This window comes from Lactuca saligna, chromosome 8, assembly GCF_052625555.1.
Source record: "Lactuca saligna cultivar CGN05327 chromosome 8, ASM5262555v1, whole genome shotgun sequence".
NCBI classification, from domain to species: domain Eukaryota; kingdom Viridiplantae; phylum Streptophyta; class Magnoliopsida; order Asterales; family Asteraceae; genus Lactuca; species Lactuca saligna.
This window is the reverse complement of record NC_136424.1, coordinates 182,115,548-182,133,943: the sequence shown is the minus strand read 5'-3', so window position 1 is coordinate 182,133,943 and position 18,396 is coordinate 182,115,548. Positions and strand designations below refer to the sequence as shown.

At 37.5% G+C, this 18,396-nt stretch overlaps 1 protein-coding gene across 1 annotated transcript; it reads left to right on the top strand.

The window, feature by feature from the left end:
- Nucleotides 1-11,130: 11,130 nt before the first annotated feature.
- On the top strand, nucleotides 11,131-11,986 carry LOC145010356 (uncharacterized). Its single transcript, XM_078968911.1, has 2 exons — nucleotides 11,131-11,233; nucleotides 11,445-11,986. The coding sequence occupies exons 1-2, from the start codon at nucleotides 11,131-11,133 to the stop codon at nucleotides 11,984-11,986; spliced, it is 645 nt and encodes a 214-aa protein (XP_078825037.1).
- The last annotated feature ends 6,410 nt before the right edge of the window (nucleotides 11,987-18,396 follow it).

The window sequence follows — 18,396 nt, the reverse complement described above, 5'->3', positions numbered from 1 at the left end:
ATACAGTTATGGGCTTAGACACCTAATCCAACAAAAACCCCTTACGACACTTCATGAACGTGAGTTTAATCCAATGCTCAAATCTTATTTCATAAGCACTCATTAACGTTGCTGCAAACTTTTGCTATGTCTAACACCTTAGACAATCTACAAGTCAATTCATGACAGTCTTCATTCATACCTACTTCCAATGTATGATCGACTGTGGAGGTTTCGAATAATCTTATTATTCAGTAAGTCAAAACATGCAAAATGAAACAATAGTAAATAATCAACAAAAGATAGTAACTTTACTCATAAATAATACACCTTTATTTAATCATCAAATGTCAATTACAATTTATCTATTACAAGTTTCTAAAACCTATCTAATCACAAAAACTAATATCGTCCTTCAGCCCAATGCTCCTAACGTGCTGCGAGTGCTTAACCTTACTTAGTCCCTTCGTGAGGGGATCTGCTGGGTTATCCTCTGACGATACCCTCTTCACAACGAGGAGTCCCTCTTCCACACGATGTCTGATAAAATGGTATTTCCTATCGATATGTCTGGATCTACCATGATCCCCCTGTTCCTTGGTCAGGGCGACTGCACCTTAGTTATCGCAGAAAATCTCCATAGGCTCCTTTATGGCAGGTACAACTCCAAGGTCTCCGATGAAGTTCTTTAGCCATATTGCCTCCTTTGACGCTTCGCTCGCTGCGGTGTACTTTGATCCACATATTGAATCAGCCATCGTTTCCTGCTTGGAACTCTTCCAAGTTACGGCTCCTCCATTGAGAGTAAAGACCTAGCCTGACTGCGATCGGTAGTTATCCCAATCCATCTGGAAACTAGTTTCACTATACCCTCGTACTCTCAAGTCATCACTCCCACCGAGGACTAGAAACCATTCCTTGGTCCTTCGTAGGTACTTGAGAATATTCTTGACTGCAGTCCAGTGGGCTCTACTAGGGTTCCCTTGATATCTGCTGACCATGCTCAAAGCGAAGGCCACATCAGGGCGAGTACAAGTCATATCATACATGATGGAGCTGACTGCGGAAGCGTAAGGGACTCGGCTCATCTCTGCTATCTCAGCCTCTGTACTCAGACCCTAAGTCTTAATTAGTTTGGTATTCCTTTGGATCGGTAACTCCCCCTTTTTGGAATTCTCCATGCTGAGATGTTTCAACACCTTATACAAGTAAGTACTTTGACTAAGTCCAATTGGTCTTTTACTCATGTTTCTCACTATCTTTATCCTTAGGATATTTGCAGCTTCTTCGAGGTCCTTCATAGCGAAACATTTCCCAAGCTAGGACTAAACTTCCTGCAAGGTTAGGATGTCGTTTCCTACGAGTAATATGTCATCCACCTACAACACCAGAAAGCTAACTATACTCCCACTAGCTTTGACATATACATAGGGCTCATCCTCACTCCTCGTAACGCCAAACTCTTTGACTTTCTCGTTGAAGCAAAGATTCCATCTACGAGATGCTTGTTTCAATCCATGAATCCATAAATGGATTTCTCAAGCTTGCACACTCTATTGGGATGCTTCGCATCGACAAAACCCTCTGGCTGACTCATGTAAACATCCTCAGCCAACTTCCCTAAAAGGAAAGCAGTTTTGACATCCATCTGCCATATTTCATAGTCATGAAACGCAACTATGGCTAGCATCACCCTAATACACTTTATCTCCGCAATTGGTGAGAAGGTCTCATCATAGTCAACTCCAAGAGTTTGAGTAAAGCCCTTTGTAACTAATCACGCCTTATAAGTGTGCACTTTCCCATCCATGTCTGTCTTCTTCTTGAAGATCCACTTGCACCCAGCTGTCTTACGACCTGGTACGTTGTCAACCAAGTTCCAAACTTGATTGTCATACATGGACTGAATCTCGCTGTCCATTGCCTCTTTCCGCTTCGCAGACTCCGGGCCTGCCATGGATTCCTTGTAGCTATTAGGCTCATCTAAATTCACTAGTGTACTATCAATAATGAATGTATCACCCTCAGTAGTAATATGGAATCCATAAAACGTGGGTGGATGGCTAACTCTACTGGAACGCCTAAGAGGTAGGGACTCGTCAACTGGTTCAACAGGAGTTTCCTCCTCAGTTTGATCGCTAGTGTTGGAGGTTACTTCATCGCTTGACTCTTGAAGCTCTTCAAGATCAATTTGCCTCCCACTGTCATCTTGGAATATGAGCTCTCTCTCTCTCGCGAAAGACTACTCTCCTAGCAATGAAGACAACATCATCACTCGGTCTATAGAAGAGATATCCAAAGGAATTATGTGGATAACCAATGAAAATACACCGCTCACTACGAGGTTCAAGCTTGTCGTGAGTCTCTCGTCTTACGAAAGCCTCACAACCCCAAACCTTTATATGTGCCAACGAGGGAGCTTTCCCTTTCCACATCTCGTGAGGTGTTTTGGCAACCTTCTTTTTAGGGACTAAGTTAAGGATATGGGCGGCAGTCTCTAAGGCGTACCCCTAAAACGAGATAGGTAACGAAGCATGACTCATCATGGAACGAACCATGTCCAACAAGGTCCGATTGTGCCTCTCAGCCACACCATTAGTGTGACGCCCCGATTCTCAGGTATTGTTTAGATAAGATTTATTGGGTTAAGCTCTACTCGACGAGTTGGTTGACCTACTCGTCGAGTAGCAGTGGGGTGGGATCGCGTGTTAAGTGACCTACTCAACGAGTCCATATTGGGACTCGACGAGTAGGAGCTGGCAGATGAAACCCTAAATCCCGGGGTTTGCACCTCTATTTAAAGGAGCCTTAGCCTCATTTGGCCTCTTTGCAGTCTTTGAAAGCCCCTTAAAACCCTAATACGCGTGTGTGTGTGTGTGCTCATTGTGTGTTTGAAGCTTGAAAAGAGGATCTTTGGAGGGAGAAGGAGATTGGAGCAAGTAAAGTGTGGGAATCAACTCTTATCTCAGTTATCATCTTCTGGAGGTAACCACATCGCCTTTTTCCTTGTGAATCTCTTCTATTGGTTGAGTTTTAGGGTTTTTGGTGAGATAATAAGTTGGAAAGATGAGCTATGGGCTAGATCTGAGGTTATAACTTTAGATCTGGACCCTCCTTGGACTCTAGAAGCATAAAGTTTTAGTTTTGGTCATGATTAAGGTCCCTATTGAGCATGGAGTTCCATTAAGAACTTAAAATAGGCATTTAGAGACTTTATAGCCATGCATGCACGTAAAGTTTGCAACATTACGTGATAAGCATGCCCTAGAAGCTTGGATCTGTGATTTGGAGCTGCTACATGGCTCAAAACAAGTCTGTATGGAAAGAGGACTGAATGGACTCAGCGAGTCGCAAGGTTGACTCGACGAGTCACATGAAGATGGTCGCGAACTCGACGAGTTGGATGAACAACTGGGCGAGTCCGATGAAGATTACCATAAGACTTGACGAGTTGAAGAACAACTCGGCGAGTCGGATGAGTTTTCCCTAGAATATGTATGCGTGTGTATCCATCGAGTTGCAAGGAGGGAACTCGACGGGTGGCCTTAAAGTTTGAACGAGAATCGAAGGAACTCGGCGAGTCCCCCCGATGACTCGGCGAATTGGATTGTACTTCAAGGAACTCGGCGAGTAGCTGAGTGTACTCGGCGAGTTGGGGTCAACATGGACTGTTGACCTTGACTGAGGACTTTGACTTTGACCAGGGGTTGACTGGTGGGTTGTAGTACCTTATAAGGTTAAGGACTTATGAGTATATTGTACTATGATCATATGTGGTGGAGCATGTGTCAAGTGATCCAAGAGTTGGAGTTTATTTTCCGAGCCGACATTTTCAAGGTGAGTTATCCTCACTATATCGATAGGGTCTACGACACCAAGGTCGGCCCTTTAGTTGTTATTGTTATGATATGCTACATGTGGTTATGATCTGTTAGATCGGAATCGGGGTAGATAGTATGTTATGCTCTTATGATCCGTAAGGATTGGTATGTTAGTGACCTGCTAGGTCGGTACTCTAGTTACGAGAGAATTCTATGATTGATGATCAGTGAGATAGTTATGTTTGATGTTTGTATATGCCAGCATATGATAGTTATGCGCACATGGTTATTTGCTTGTGTTTGGGTTGAGGCAGTCCTGCTTTGTGCTGAAGCCCAACATACCCTATGAGCGGTCCGGGGAGACTGCATGCCCACGTAGCAGACCAGTCATGCCAAAGGCTTGGGATAGATTCAGATGGATTGTAGGCCCTGTAGGGCGGTCCAATCAGGCTGATGGCCAATATCCATGTTGATTGATTGATTATTACTGATATGGCATTTATCAGTGTGGTATTGGGATTTTGGGGGTAGCTCACTAAGCCCTCGGGCTTACAGTTTCAGTTTATTGTTTCAGGTACTTTAGGAGATCATGGCAAGGCGAAGGCGTGACCGTACCACTCCTCATCCTTATGTTATGATTTTGGTACACTCTGATGGATATTGAATTGAAAACATTTTTGAATACAATGCTATTTGATTTTTATTTATGATCGAAAAAGTTTAAATTTGGTGTAAAATTTATGGATGTTACAATTAAGTTGTGGTGTCCTAGGTGGCGTCAATTGTGAAGCTATTCCACATTCCTTTAGATACTCGTGGAACTCAATACTAAGATACTCTCCTCCTCGATCGGATCGTAGCATCTTTATCTTCCTGCCCAACTGATTCTCCACTTCTTGTTTAAACTCTTTGAACTTTTCAAAGGTTTCTGACTTATGCTTGATTAAGTAGATATACCCATATCTACTGTAATCATCAATAAAAGTCAGATAGAAGCGACAAGCATCCCTTGTGGTGGATCTGAAGGGTCCACATACATCAATATGTATGAGGTCCAACAAACTCTCACCCCTTCCACAAGTACCAGTGAAGGGTGACTTGGTCATCTTTCCAATTAAACAAGACTCTCACGTGTCGTCTAATTTTAGGTCAAACGACTCCAACACTCCATCCTTTTGGAGTTGGCTATGCGCTTCTTGTTGACATGTCCAAGACGACAATGCCACAAGCATGCTTTGTCCAAACTAATGGACGAATCGATTTGCAGTACATTATTTCCTAAGTTATCAACAACCATCACAGTTTCATATATTCCATTACAAGATAATGCTTCAAAATAGAAAACACCATTCAAATAAGCATAAATAGAACCAATTTCATTATTGAATGAAAATCTAAAACCTTGTTTATATAAACCATGAAAAGAAATAATGTTTCTCGCCATCTCGAACGAGTAACGACAATTGTTCTATTCTAACCCTAACCCACTACCAAGAACTAAAGAATAAGTCTCAATCTTGGTCACAACTGAATTTCTTCTGTTCCCCATGATTAGGTTCATCTTCCCATGCTCCACATCCCTACTTCTTTTTAGGCCCTGCAAATCAGAAAAAATGTGAAAACCACACCCTGTATCAAGAACCCAAGAAATAACATGTGATGAGTTGTTAGATTAAATAATATAAATACTTGCATGAGCGGGCTTGACCTTCCTATACCTAATGTCCTACAAGTATTTCGGGCAGCTTCGTTTCTAATGCCCTTTCTCGTGACAATAGAAGCACTCTGCTTCTTTGGGATTGGACAAGGGAGTAGAAGAACCAGCCTTGGTCCCACTAGAAGAGGATCCATCACGGGTCTTACCCTTGAAGCTCTTGTGAGGAGCCTTCCTTTTCTTTCCTTTTCCTTGCCCAATAGCCAGGACAGGGGCAGTATTAGTAGCAGTTGGTGCAACAGGTTTATCTTTGAGATTGCTCTCAGCAGTGCGCAAGAGACCTTAAAGCTTGCTCAAGGTTACCTCCTCCTTATTCATATGATAGGTCATACGAAATTGGTTGTAGCAAGGAGGTAAGGAGTGGAGAATGATGTCAATCGCCAGCTCCTCATCGAAGTTAACGTTTAACTCAACAAGTGGTCCACATACCTCTACATCTTTTACAGGTGGGACGTGATGGACTCTCGATCTTTCATTTTGGTCGTGATCATCGAGATGATGATCTCGTACATCTCTTTCCTCGCTCTTTTATGGTATCGCTCCATCAAATCCTGGTGCATCTCATACGGATAATAGTCCTCATAGGACTTCTAAAGTTCGGTAGTCATAGTAGCCAGCATGATGCAATAACCTTTAATTGCATCCCTCTCATGTGCCTTATAGGCAGCTATCTCCTCAGGAGTGGCAGTATTGATGTTTATCTCCTTGAGCTCCTTGTCGAGGACATACTCTTTGTCCTCGTATTTGGTCACCATGCGAATATTACGAATCCAATCGTTAAAATTGGTGCCATTGAATATCACTCTCTTATAAAGATTCATGAGAGAGAAGGAGCCAGAAGCATTTGAGCCAGAAGCGTTTGTGTTGTTTTGAGTAGGCATCTGAAAAAGAGACAAAGTTTTGATTAGAAATGAAAACCCCCAATTAAACACCCAAATAAGAAATTAGGGCTAGGATCCAACAACATTATTTACAATCTAGAAAAGTGATGTCGTAATCTAATTGCAAAAAATTTGAAGGTAGGTGAATGACGATTCACCAATGACATGTTTAAATCTAGATTATGCCCTACAAGTTTGCGACTGGGATGTCGAGGATCACAAACAAGGTGGGAATAACCATGCAAATGTACTTGGCGCTCTCGATTTCATTTATCACCTAACCAATGTGCCGGTAAACCACACACACTCCATTAGTCTATGAAAAACATCGACCCACCCTTTGCCACCCAAGCTAGTGTTCCGGTTCGCCACACACGCTCCACTGACGACTTGGCAAGGTGCAAAGTGTAATTTCATAGAATAGCATACAATTTCACATTTTTCCTAAAGTAACTAAGATTGAGAATTTTGTAAAAAACATTTAGTTACTTTATTAATCATTATACTTATAATGAGGAATTAGTTGCCCTATCCTACCCGTTTGACTAACGACCCTCCACCAATCAAGGAAGCGGTGGGTGAGAGTGGACACCCATTCAATCGCCATTTTATAGGTAATTTCCTTATACCCCCTTATAGATCGGTTTCGTGAATGAGACCTAGTAACGATAAGACTAGCTTAATCTGATATATATATATATATATATATATATATATATATATATATATATATATATATAAAAATCTTATAACAAATATTAGTATAAGATTGAATTTTAAACTTTTAAAATTCTAGGGTTTAAAATTTAAATATTTCAAAATTAAACTTTTAATCAAAAATTTAAATCTTAAACTTGAGGGCAAGTTTTGAACTTTTCAAAACACATAAGATCAAATTGCAAATAATTTAAATTAAACAATTAATTTATGATTATCTAAATTTGACCTACTTCAATTTCATAACAAGATAATTCATCAATTAAATCAAATAATCAATGATTATCACATAAGACAATAATTATTTAATCAATTGGTAATTATCTTTTATTTTGGTAAGGATAATCACATAATAATAATAAAAATCAGATTTTTATTAGTCAAAAACGTTTTTGGTAATTATGCCACAACAAAAGCAACAAAAATCCTGATTTTCCCTCTGTCTAACCCCTGGACTCGCCGAGTCACTGACTGGACTCGCTGAGCTGGTCGGGCAGAGGACAAAAAATCGATTTTTCAAGTATTGGAAGAACAAGCAAACATCAATACAATTGAAACCAATCTTGTCTCTGATACCACTGATGGGTTTTACAGAAAACAACATTCTATGTGCACATGAAAAACCCTAAAGGTTGGATCTAGGTTTTTCTATTGTATATGCAATTCATCCAAGACTTAAGAACCCTAGATCTAGCATATATATTTCAAAATTACACTAATAGATTAGATCTAGATGATTACCTTTCTTGAATGCTAGAATCTTCAATCTTTTAGAGCTTAGTGTCACAATTGTCACACCTCTAATGGCTTATAAACACCAAGGCAAAAGGATGATCTTGAAGAGAGGGGATGATAGGAACAAAATTGGCTCCTAGACTTCTTAGGGTTTCAAGTGCCGATTTCTGTAGCCTTAGGGGTCTATTTATACTTGTTCTTCTAGGGTTTCAGTCAAATCCTGATTGGATAGCTTAGACCTTAAGCAGTCTAAGGAACCTTCTGTAATAAGGCCTTGGAAGGAAATATTATGGGCTTCCATCTAATTTTCGCCCACCCGTTGCTCCTTAGGGTTTCACAACCCAATAACCAATTATCCAATAATTGCAATCCAATCCCCTAAGTTCAATTAATATCTTTTGATCACCAAATTAATTCTAGACCAACATATTAATTAACTAATATGATTTTTCCTTTAATATATTATTCTTATAATATATTAATAAACCATATTATCCTTTCTCTCCACTAATCATCTAGTCAAGTTGCTTTGGTGATGGCAACCCAAAAGGACCATGCTACTATCGCGTCAAGTACATACCAAATATAGTTATGGGCTTAGACACCTAATCCAACAATAACCCCTTACGACACTTCATTTGATGTCGTGGATAAAGACTAAAGATAATTATCACCCACTTTGATTGATTCGTCGAGGTTGTAGCTAGCAACCGCAGGTGGGGGTGTTAACCCATATTACATCAACAATCACATCAGGCAAATCCGACTCACTCGGACGTGCTCCAGAACCTCTCCCATCCAGTTCTAGTAGCCACCATTATGTAAACAAAAACAGAAAGGTTACAATATATATATATATATATATATATATATATATATATATATATATATATATAGTGTTATCCCCACACTATTTTCCCGATTAAACCCTGTGACCCTTCCTGATCTAAGTATGTATTCTATGTTTCCTGTAGTACGAGCCCATACTACCTTCCATACATATCCGTACTTGTCCCAAGAGTTTCCCTACAGTTTCTAAGTTGCCCCTTAGAACCACTACTTTACCTTTGATCACACAAGTATATTCTTACACATACATACTACTAATATTCCTAGGCTCACTAGGATTTAATGCCATTACTAAGGGTCCTATCATACATGTATATTCCTACACCCATATATACTACTGATCTTCCTAGACTCTCTTTAGAATTTCGCTCCCCTACCATGACGAATGAAGTTTCCGCCAATATTGTTGAGTTGCCTTATGAATGCACATTCGTACGTAGTCAATAATGAGATAGACATTCGAATAGTTGATCCTACCCTAAAACAACAACCAAAAAAGGAACATACAATAAGGCAAGATCAAGAATTCTAAGACTATTTGATTCTATTCGTGTACAACCCTAAAACATTCACTTAGCAACCTATCAATATTAACATAGACTTCAGGTAGCAAATAACAATCAATACACTAGGAAAAACAAGGTATCTTTCCTAAGAAAGCAATTTAACATGCGAATCCTAAGCATATCCTTAGCCTACATTCTAGCATGCATATATATCAACTACATGAATAACATACAAAAGAAATATGGGTATATTGAGATCACTTTCCTTCTCGAGCATCACGTATTTCTTTCTTTAAACTTAAGTTAGGTCATAGAACAATGATCCTAATCCTAAAGAAACAATCAAACCAGAACATGCAATGTGACTAAGTCCACCTTCCTGAGCCTAACTGTTTCCTTTGAAAACTTTCTTTTTAAAATTTTTGAGCTTTTAAAACTTGACCATTTTAAAGAAAATTTTCATACCTTGAGCCTTAGTTTTAGTTTAAACATACACAAATGTATGTCTACATCCTTTAAACCATGCTCTGATACTAACTTGTAATGTACAACTATAGTCTTACATACCATTACTATTGTCTAAATAATAGTCTTTCTAGGTAAGACTGGGACCAAGCGCGTAACAAAAAAAATATTAAGGACCAAGCACGTAACAAAAACAAACAGTAGGGACCTTTTGAGTTAAAAAAATAAGTTAGGGACCAAACATGCAAATTACCCCAAACCATAGGGACCATTCGTGTAATTACCTTAAAAAAGCAATGACATTATCTTAAGTTGTAGGTTGTAAATGTTTCCAAAAGACAAGCAAGAGTAAGAGAAGGAGCACGAATTCAATATCCTTATGAAACTTGAAGCAGCAGAATCAAAATTACAAGATCTCAAATCCAACATGGCAATTTTGGGAAGAGAAGCTGCATCAGCAATGGCTGTTTTTGAAGGTCAACAACAAAAAATGACAATTCAGAGATTAATTTCCATGGTATTATTATTACTATTAATAATTCAACTTCTCATCATGTCTTATTTATTATCTGACACTTGTATTTTTTTTTTTTATGAAAGATTGAATCAGAACGTGCCTACCACCAAAAGGTTGTTCAAATTCTGGATCAGCTTGAAGGTGAGGTATTTCGTTGTTATTTTTATGTTTTATTCATTTTAGATAACCAGATCTAAATTAATTGTATAATTAGGAGAGTCGCAACAAAAGTGAAACGCTTTTTATTATTTATTTTTTTAAGTTCTTTTATGCATTTTAATTTCTATAGTTTTGTATTTAGTTTTATTTTAAATAATCAAAATCTCCCCTATTAATTTATGTTTGGATTAGTATTGTACCTGGCGCAAAAATCATTGACTTTTATGTTGTGTCCATATGGATTCAACCCTACATTCTTGTGCTACGCTTTAGTGCAATAAAGCGGTCTCCTTTATTATTATTTTTAGGTGTAAACGATGTCGTAACAGGTGGCGTGGTGTGGGAGCCGAGCTCCAACCCAACTTCTCCCTTACCCATGCTTTTTTGAGGTGATGAAACGGCAAGCAAATGTCAAGAAGAGCACAAAAACTCTACATGAACCCAACGTGGTGTTTGTCGAGCTCCCATGCCGAGCCAATCCCACTACTAGCTTGATACATATGTCAAAAATTCGGATAATAATGTCTTTGGTCAAAACAATCGTCTTAAAAATCCTTGGTCATGCCATTAAAATTTTGATGATTTTTAGCCTTTTGTATTTTGTTTGATTTTAAGGCGTATAAAAATAGAATTTGTTTTTTATTTCTATTTCATATATACATATATATATATATATATATATATATATATATATATATATATATATATATATATATAGAGAGAGAGAGAGAGAGAGAGAGAGAGAGAATTTAGAAATCAAAGTAAATACAAATAGCATTTGCAAAACATGTTTTTAAAGAATCTAAACCAATTTATGTATTTACTTTTAGCCGATTATATTTATAGTTTATACGTATCTTTAGGAGATATACTTCTGTCAATATTTGATTGTATATATGGTATTTATCTCCACTATATGTGGCAGTTTTGCATTGTATTGGTCCCTATATATAGGGCGTTGATTATCAATAAGAAGAGATCGATGGATGATACCAGAATCACTTTTATGGTATCAGAGCCTTAGAAACCCAAATCGACAGATCCTAGAACCTCCAATAGCTACGACTTTGTCTCATCCTTTCTTTGTTTGTTAATCCCTAGTCATCAAGGCCAAAGACGATGCTAGTTCAAGCGAAGTGAAGGCCACATCCTTACACCAAGCATATTTTGTGACAAATATTCAAACCAAGATTCCAACCTTAGATGGAACTAAGGTTACCTACTCCTCATGGACGAAACTGTTCCGTCTTCATGCCAAAGCCTACAAGGTTCTTGATCTCATTGACGACACCCCAGCACCACAGAAAAACGATCCTAGTTATGACCAGTGGGTGGAGATCAATTCACTCGTCTTGCAATGGATCTACAGTACGCTATCTGATGAACTCATGGTTCGAATCCTAGAAAGCAATACCACCGCCCAAGCTGTATGGAACAAACTCAAAACAAACTTTCTCAATAACAAAGGGTCACATGCTGCAGCCCTCAAACAAGAATTTTCTAGCCTTACTCTAGCCTTATCTTCATCAATGGAAGCTTATTGTCAGAAATTGAAAGATTTAGCGGACCAGCTAGAAGATGTTGACAATCCTGTCACTGAATCAAGAATCGTCTTGCATATGGTTTGCGGGTTGCCACCATAATTTGATGTCGTCGGGGCATATATCAATCAAAGCTCTCCATCATGGGAAACAACTCGTAGCATATTACAACTGGAACAATACAGACAAACTGCTAGGCAGAATCAAACAAAAACAGTCTTTGTTGCATCTTCTACGATTGATCGAGCATCACAATACCCAACAACGGGTCAACATGTTCAAACTCCTTCCTACCACAACAACTCAGGCAGAGGTGCAAGCAACCGAGGTCGTGGTTCAAATAGTCGAGGCCGTGGTAGAAGCTTCAGAGGATGTGGAGGTCGAGGTCAACAACATTGGAATCAAGGAAGTCAATGGAATCAAGGAAATAACTGGAACACCTCGCCATCATGAAATCCACCACCATCACCATATCTATCTCACGGTCCAAACAAGTCTACAAATCACCGGGCTAATCATACCTTTGGGTCCAGCCCAATTTTTGAAATAATGACACAACAAGCTCCCCATGGACTGCCTATGGTGCAACCCTCTGGCCAAATGTCACACCCCGAACCAGAACGGCAGAAACGTCTGGGGGCGGGTGACTTTATCTTGTAATATCATCACAGTGTATATAAATGAATCAAAGACAACATCATCACCGTACATAAATATAACAACCATCATTGCTTACATCAAAGTATTGTATCACAAATTACATGCCAAAATGTTAATTATATGATAAAAGCAAAAGTACAGCAAAAGTCCATATTGATCTTGACGATTGACCTGCTTAACGTGTCCCTGAGAATACAAGTTATTTTGAAAACGTCAACATATATAATGTTGGTGAGTTCATTGTTGGATTAGTGTCTAAGTCCATAACTATTTTGGTATGTACTTGACCCGATGGTGCATGGTCCTTTTGGGTTGCCTTCACCAAAGCAACTTGATTGGAGAAACAAATAAAGAGAGAGAGGTTATTATGATTTATTAATATGTTATAAGAATTATATATTAAAGGAGAAATCATATTTGTTTAATTAATATTGGTCAATAATTAACTAGGAATTAATTTTGTGATCAAGTGTAATTAATTAAACTTGAGGGGCTGATTTGTAATTATGTGATAGTTACAAAATAAGGTAAGGATTATCTTGTAATATAGGGTGAACAAATTTAAGGAGATAATGCCTTAGAATTCGACTAGGATAAGGGTGTCTAAGACTTATCTTATGGTTACTTGGTGGGCAAGCAACTAGATAAGGATAAGGACTAAAACCCTAATCTTTACACCTATATAAACCCCTAAGGCTCATGAATTCGTCTAAGCCTTCCCAAGAAATCCTAAGGACGAATTCCTACCTCTCTCCTCTCTCTTTATACCTTCTCCATTTGCTCTTGGTGTTTGTAAGCCATTAGAGGAGTGACACTTGTGACTCTAAGCCTTCCAAAGTCAATTCAAGGAGGAATTAGGATTGTTATTGCTACATAACAATCAAGGTAACATCTTAAACCTAATTATATGTTAATATCGATTTCCATATGCTAGAATTAGGGTTTATAGTCTTGGATTCAAAGCATGTACAATAGAGAAACCTAGATCCAAGCATTAGGGTTTGTATGAGCACATATGATGTCTTATGATCAAAACCCATCATTCATAAGCACATTTGTATGAAAATTTTTGTATTGTTTTGTAAACACCAGAAAATCCGATATTTTCTGTAAAAATGGTTTCAGAGTTATGTTTCAAATCTTGTATTTAGCATGTGCGTTCCTGTTTTTGTCAGTGTATAAAATCAGAGTTCCAGAAAATCCGATATTTTCTGTAGTAAGTATATAGTAGTGTATAATGTATTTCCCAGAAAATCCGATATTTTCTACTTATGAATGTGTTGTGGTCTTAAAACTCTAAGATCGAAAAATAGTATTTGTATGGTTTTGAAACATCGGTAGAGTATATGTATTCTGTAAATTCACAACGTTATTAATCTCTATGTTAGTCGTTATAACCATGTTTGATGTGACTGTTATGCCTGTCATGATGTTCTTCAGGCGTCACTTGTTTAAGGTAAGATATTTGTCACCCTAGACTGGCCTAGTCTAGCTGTAGCGAACAACTCAGGTGTAGGGTGTCAACCCCGTGTAGATCTATACACAAAATCTCGCTCTCCCTCAAAGAGACTCTGGTTATAACTAATGGACTTACGGTTGTACACTAGGTAGGTACGGGTGAAGGCGTGTCTAATAAGAGCCTTAACAAAACTTACGCGAACAATGTTTCACATTATCATTCGTTTTAAATAATACTTCGAGTATGTATTTGATTTCAAAACATTGGTGAATAAAAATACCAGTTGTTTTTAACAAAATGTCAAGTATTTAATGTTATCAGCTCGATTAACTTAAAATGTGTTGTGAGGCCCAATAAACATGAAATGAGTATAACATGCCCAATAAACATGTAAATGAGTATTTAAGGCTCAATAAACATGAAATGAATATACAATGCCTAATAAGCATGTAAATGGGTATTTAAGGTCCAATAAACATGAAGGTGCTGTTTGTTTTTTGGAAAAAACCTCTTCAAACCTCTTACTGCTGCGCGGCGCAACACACGCGCAACACTTTTCATCTCGCAGCTGTTTGTTTTTTAGAAGTCTTTTGAGTCAAAAACCTCTGCGCAGACTCTGTTTGGCGCAACACTTGTACTGCCTCTTCTAACCTCTTTCAACCTCATCTTCTTCTTTTTTTATTGCTGAAATTTTGATTATATGTTATTAAAATTTTATTTTACATTTTTTTTCCGTTTTTTTTTTCGTTTATTCTTATTGAATTTATTTTTTATTTTTTATATTCAATAACGATAATTTCTTGATGAAATATCATTATTTTTTACTAAAAATATCTTTATTTTTTGTTGAAATATCATTCTTTTTTACTGAAATATCATTAATTTTTACTGAAATGTTATACATTATTAAATTTTACGTATTAAAAAGCTATTTTCGGTTTATAAAATTAGTTTATTTTAAATTTTTAATATCTGCAGCAGTATGCAGATGTTAAAAAAACAAACACGCTTCTTATTATAGTCTGCAGCCGTTTGGTCCACCTCTTCTACTGCAAAGGGTTGCAGAGGTGGTCCGCAGACTTCATGAATTTTTGCTTCAGAAAATCAAACAGCACCGAAATGAATGTACAAGGCCCAATAAGCCTGTAAATGAGTATGTGAGGCCCAATAAACATGTAATGAATATACAAGGTCCAATAAGCATGTAAATGGGTATTGAAGGCCCAATGAACATGAAATGAATATACAAGGCCCAATAAGCATGTAAATGGGTATTTAAGGCTCAATAAACATGAAATGAATGTACAAGGCCCAATAAGCTTGTAAATGAGTATGTGAGGCCCAATAAACATGTAATGAACATACAAGGTCCAATAAGCCTGTAAATGGGTATTTAAGGCCCAATGAACATGAAATGAATATACAAGGCCCAATAAGCATGTAAATGGGTATTTAAGGCCCAATAACATGAAATGAATATATAAGGCCCAATAAGCATGTAAATGGGTATTTAAGGCCGAATAAACATGAAATGAATGTACAAGGCTCAATATGCCTATAAATGGGTATTTGAGGCCCATTTTGTTAAAAATGACATTTTCAGCCAATTTTCGATAACAATGATATTTTCGGCCCATTTTTTGATAAAAATGACATTTTCAGACCATTTTTGATATAAATGATATTTTCATCCCACTTTTGATAAAGATGACATTTTCGGCCCATTTTTGATATAAACGACATTTTTGTCCCATTTTTGATAAAAATGACATTTTCGCTTCATTTTTGATATAAATGACATTTTCGGCCCACTTTTGATAATGATGACATTTCGGCCCATTTTTGATAAAAATGACATTTTCGGCCCATTTGTAATAAAAATGACATTTTAAGTCCATCAAGGCCAAAAATTACATTTTAGGCCCATGAAACTGTGAATTTCTAAATAATGCCCATTTTTATGAAAAATGACCAGTTTAGCCCATTAAAATCGAGAAGGCCCAAAAGAAGCCGATTTTTTCAAAAATAACACTTTTGACCCCTACAAAACCGTGAATGTCATAAAAATCGATTTTTATCCAAAAATGACTCTTTTGGCCCCTTTAAAACTGCGAGTGTCATAAAAAGGCCCACTTTTTGCTTATTTGTCAAATTTGGCCCCTCATTAGGGTTTCTTTAGTTTTCAAGTATCCTTTAACATGTTTTTATCCTTTCAACATATTAATGAGTTACATAAAGTAACTTGTTTTCCTAATATCTTCAAGACTTGGAATATATATCGAGTTCATGAGTGTTAAACATAGATTCATAACACATTTACATAACATATCATGAAAATACACACAAGAATGCATAAATACTTAGATCTAACACACAACCATCTTGTATCCTCCCCCAAAACATAGTAAAACCCGAAAACATGGGGGTATGAAGCTCACCTTGGGTGATGGATCGGTTTTGATGAAGAAATGAAAGAGAATGAGGGTGTTTTCGGCCTTCGATGCTTTTTTGAGGCGAGTTTTCGAATTCTAGGAGGTTCTAAGAGCATGATCACGAAAACATAATGTTTATGAGGAATAATCTAGCACAAAATGGAATAAATCAACTTGAGTTTAGTTAAAGACTTACCAAATGAATGAAAAGCTTCAAGTGGATTCTTTGAATACACACACTAACTCACGATTTGTTGGAGGAAAAATTGAGAGAGTTCTTGAGAGTTTAAAGAGAATTTTTAGTGTGTTTGAAGTTTGAATGGAGAGTGGAGAGGGTTAGAGGTCTCGACCGAGATTTTAAGGAGTAAGGAGAGGAAAGATCTTGCCTTGAAGTATGAGATTTCTAGATGTATGGGGGTTAAATGCATGGATATCCTCCATGCAATAAGGAGGTGTCAAGTATTAGGATAATCACCATTTTTTTTAAACCGAGAATGGAGAGGGGATGAAAGAAGAGAGTATTGGGCTTAAATTCATGTGTAATTTATATTGTATTGGTCCATTAGGGATTTTTGATCCATGTAGGCCCACATAAGAGTTTACGGTCTAAAAAGGGTAAAGAAGTGGGTTTTCGGCCCAATAAGGCCCATGGAGAGTTTTATGGCCCAAACATTAATGTTTAATGAATTTCGGCCCAATTAGGGCCCAAAATGTGGATTATTGGCCCAAAAGAACCAAATTGAGGATTTATTGGCTATTAGGCCCAATAAGAGAATCTTGGTCCAATAAGAGTTTGAGCCGGATCGGTAGGGTTACAAGCCCAAAGTTGAGTTGGTATAGTGTATTGATTTAGGTTTAGGGCTTCACGAGTGAGTTTTGATTCGAATTGTTGTTTTTGAATGAATAACTTGCATTGTATCAACATTAAGGTTACAAGATATGCTAGAAGTTAATTACACATGGACAAAATTTTCTAGCCCTAAAATGCTAGTTGTAACACCAAATTGGTACCTCCAGTCCTCAATTTGCTGGCTACTCAGACTACAATCCATCAAACTTAGCCCAAACAATGCAACAAGTTTACCTCAACACCAATGTCCCGACTTGGTATATGGACTCGGGCACCTCGACACATCTTACTTCCGACTCTGGTAAAATTTCTAGTCCCATGATTACTTCTCCTATCACCTCTATTTTTGTTGGAAATGGTTCTAGTCTTCCAATTCATGGGTCTGGTCATACCTCATACACTACTCTATCTCATTTCTATGCATTAAAAAATATCGTTTTCACTCCTTCCATTATTAAAAATCTATGATCTGTTCGCAAATTTACTATAGATAATCAAGCTTCTGTTGAATTTCACCCATCTGGTTTTTCTATAAAGGACCTCAAGACTGGAGCTCTTCTTTCTCGTCATGATAGCATGGAAGATCTTTATCTTTTTACAACACCAACTAGTGCATCCGCTCTTATTGCCACTTCTCACGATCGTTGGCATGCTCTCTTGGGTCATCCGGGCGCTTCTGTTTTAGATTTACTTCGTTCTAAATTTTCAATTACTTGTAATAAACCTACAACTTCTTCTTTATGCAATCCTTTCCAATTATCTAAACATACGTGGTTGCCTTTTCATGATTCAAAATCTATAACTTATGCACCGTTTGATATAATTCATTGTGATCTTTGGACATCTCCAGTCTTAAGCAAAACCGGTTACAAATACTATATGGTCCTCATTGATAATTTTACTCACTATGTATGGCTCTACCCTCTCAAGTATAAATCCGACACTATATGTCAATGATATAACATTGAGTGCATCAGACCCCGATGTTCTCCGCCAGATTATCACTTATTTGTCGCAGGAATTTGCTATGACTGATCTCAGTGATCTTCACCATTTTCTAGGGATCACGGCCACTCGCGAAAAACATGGTCTATTTTTGTCAGAAGCCTCT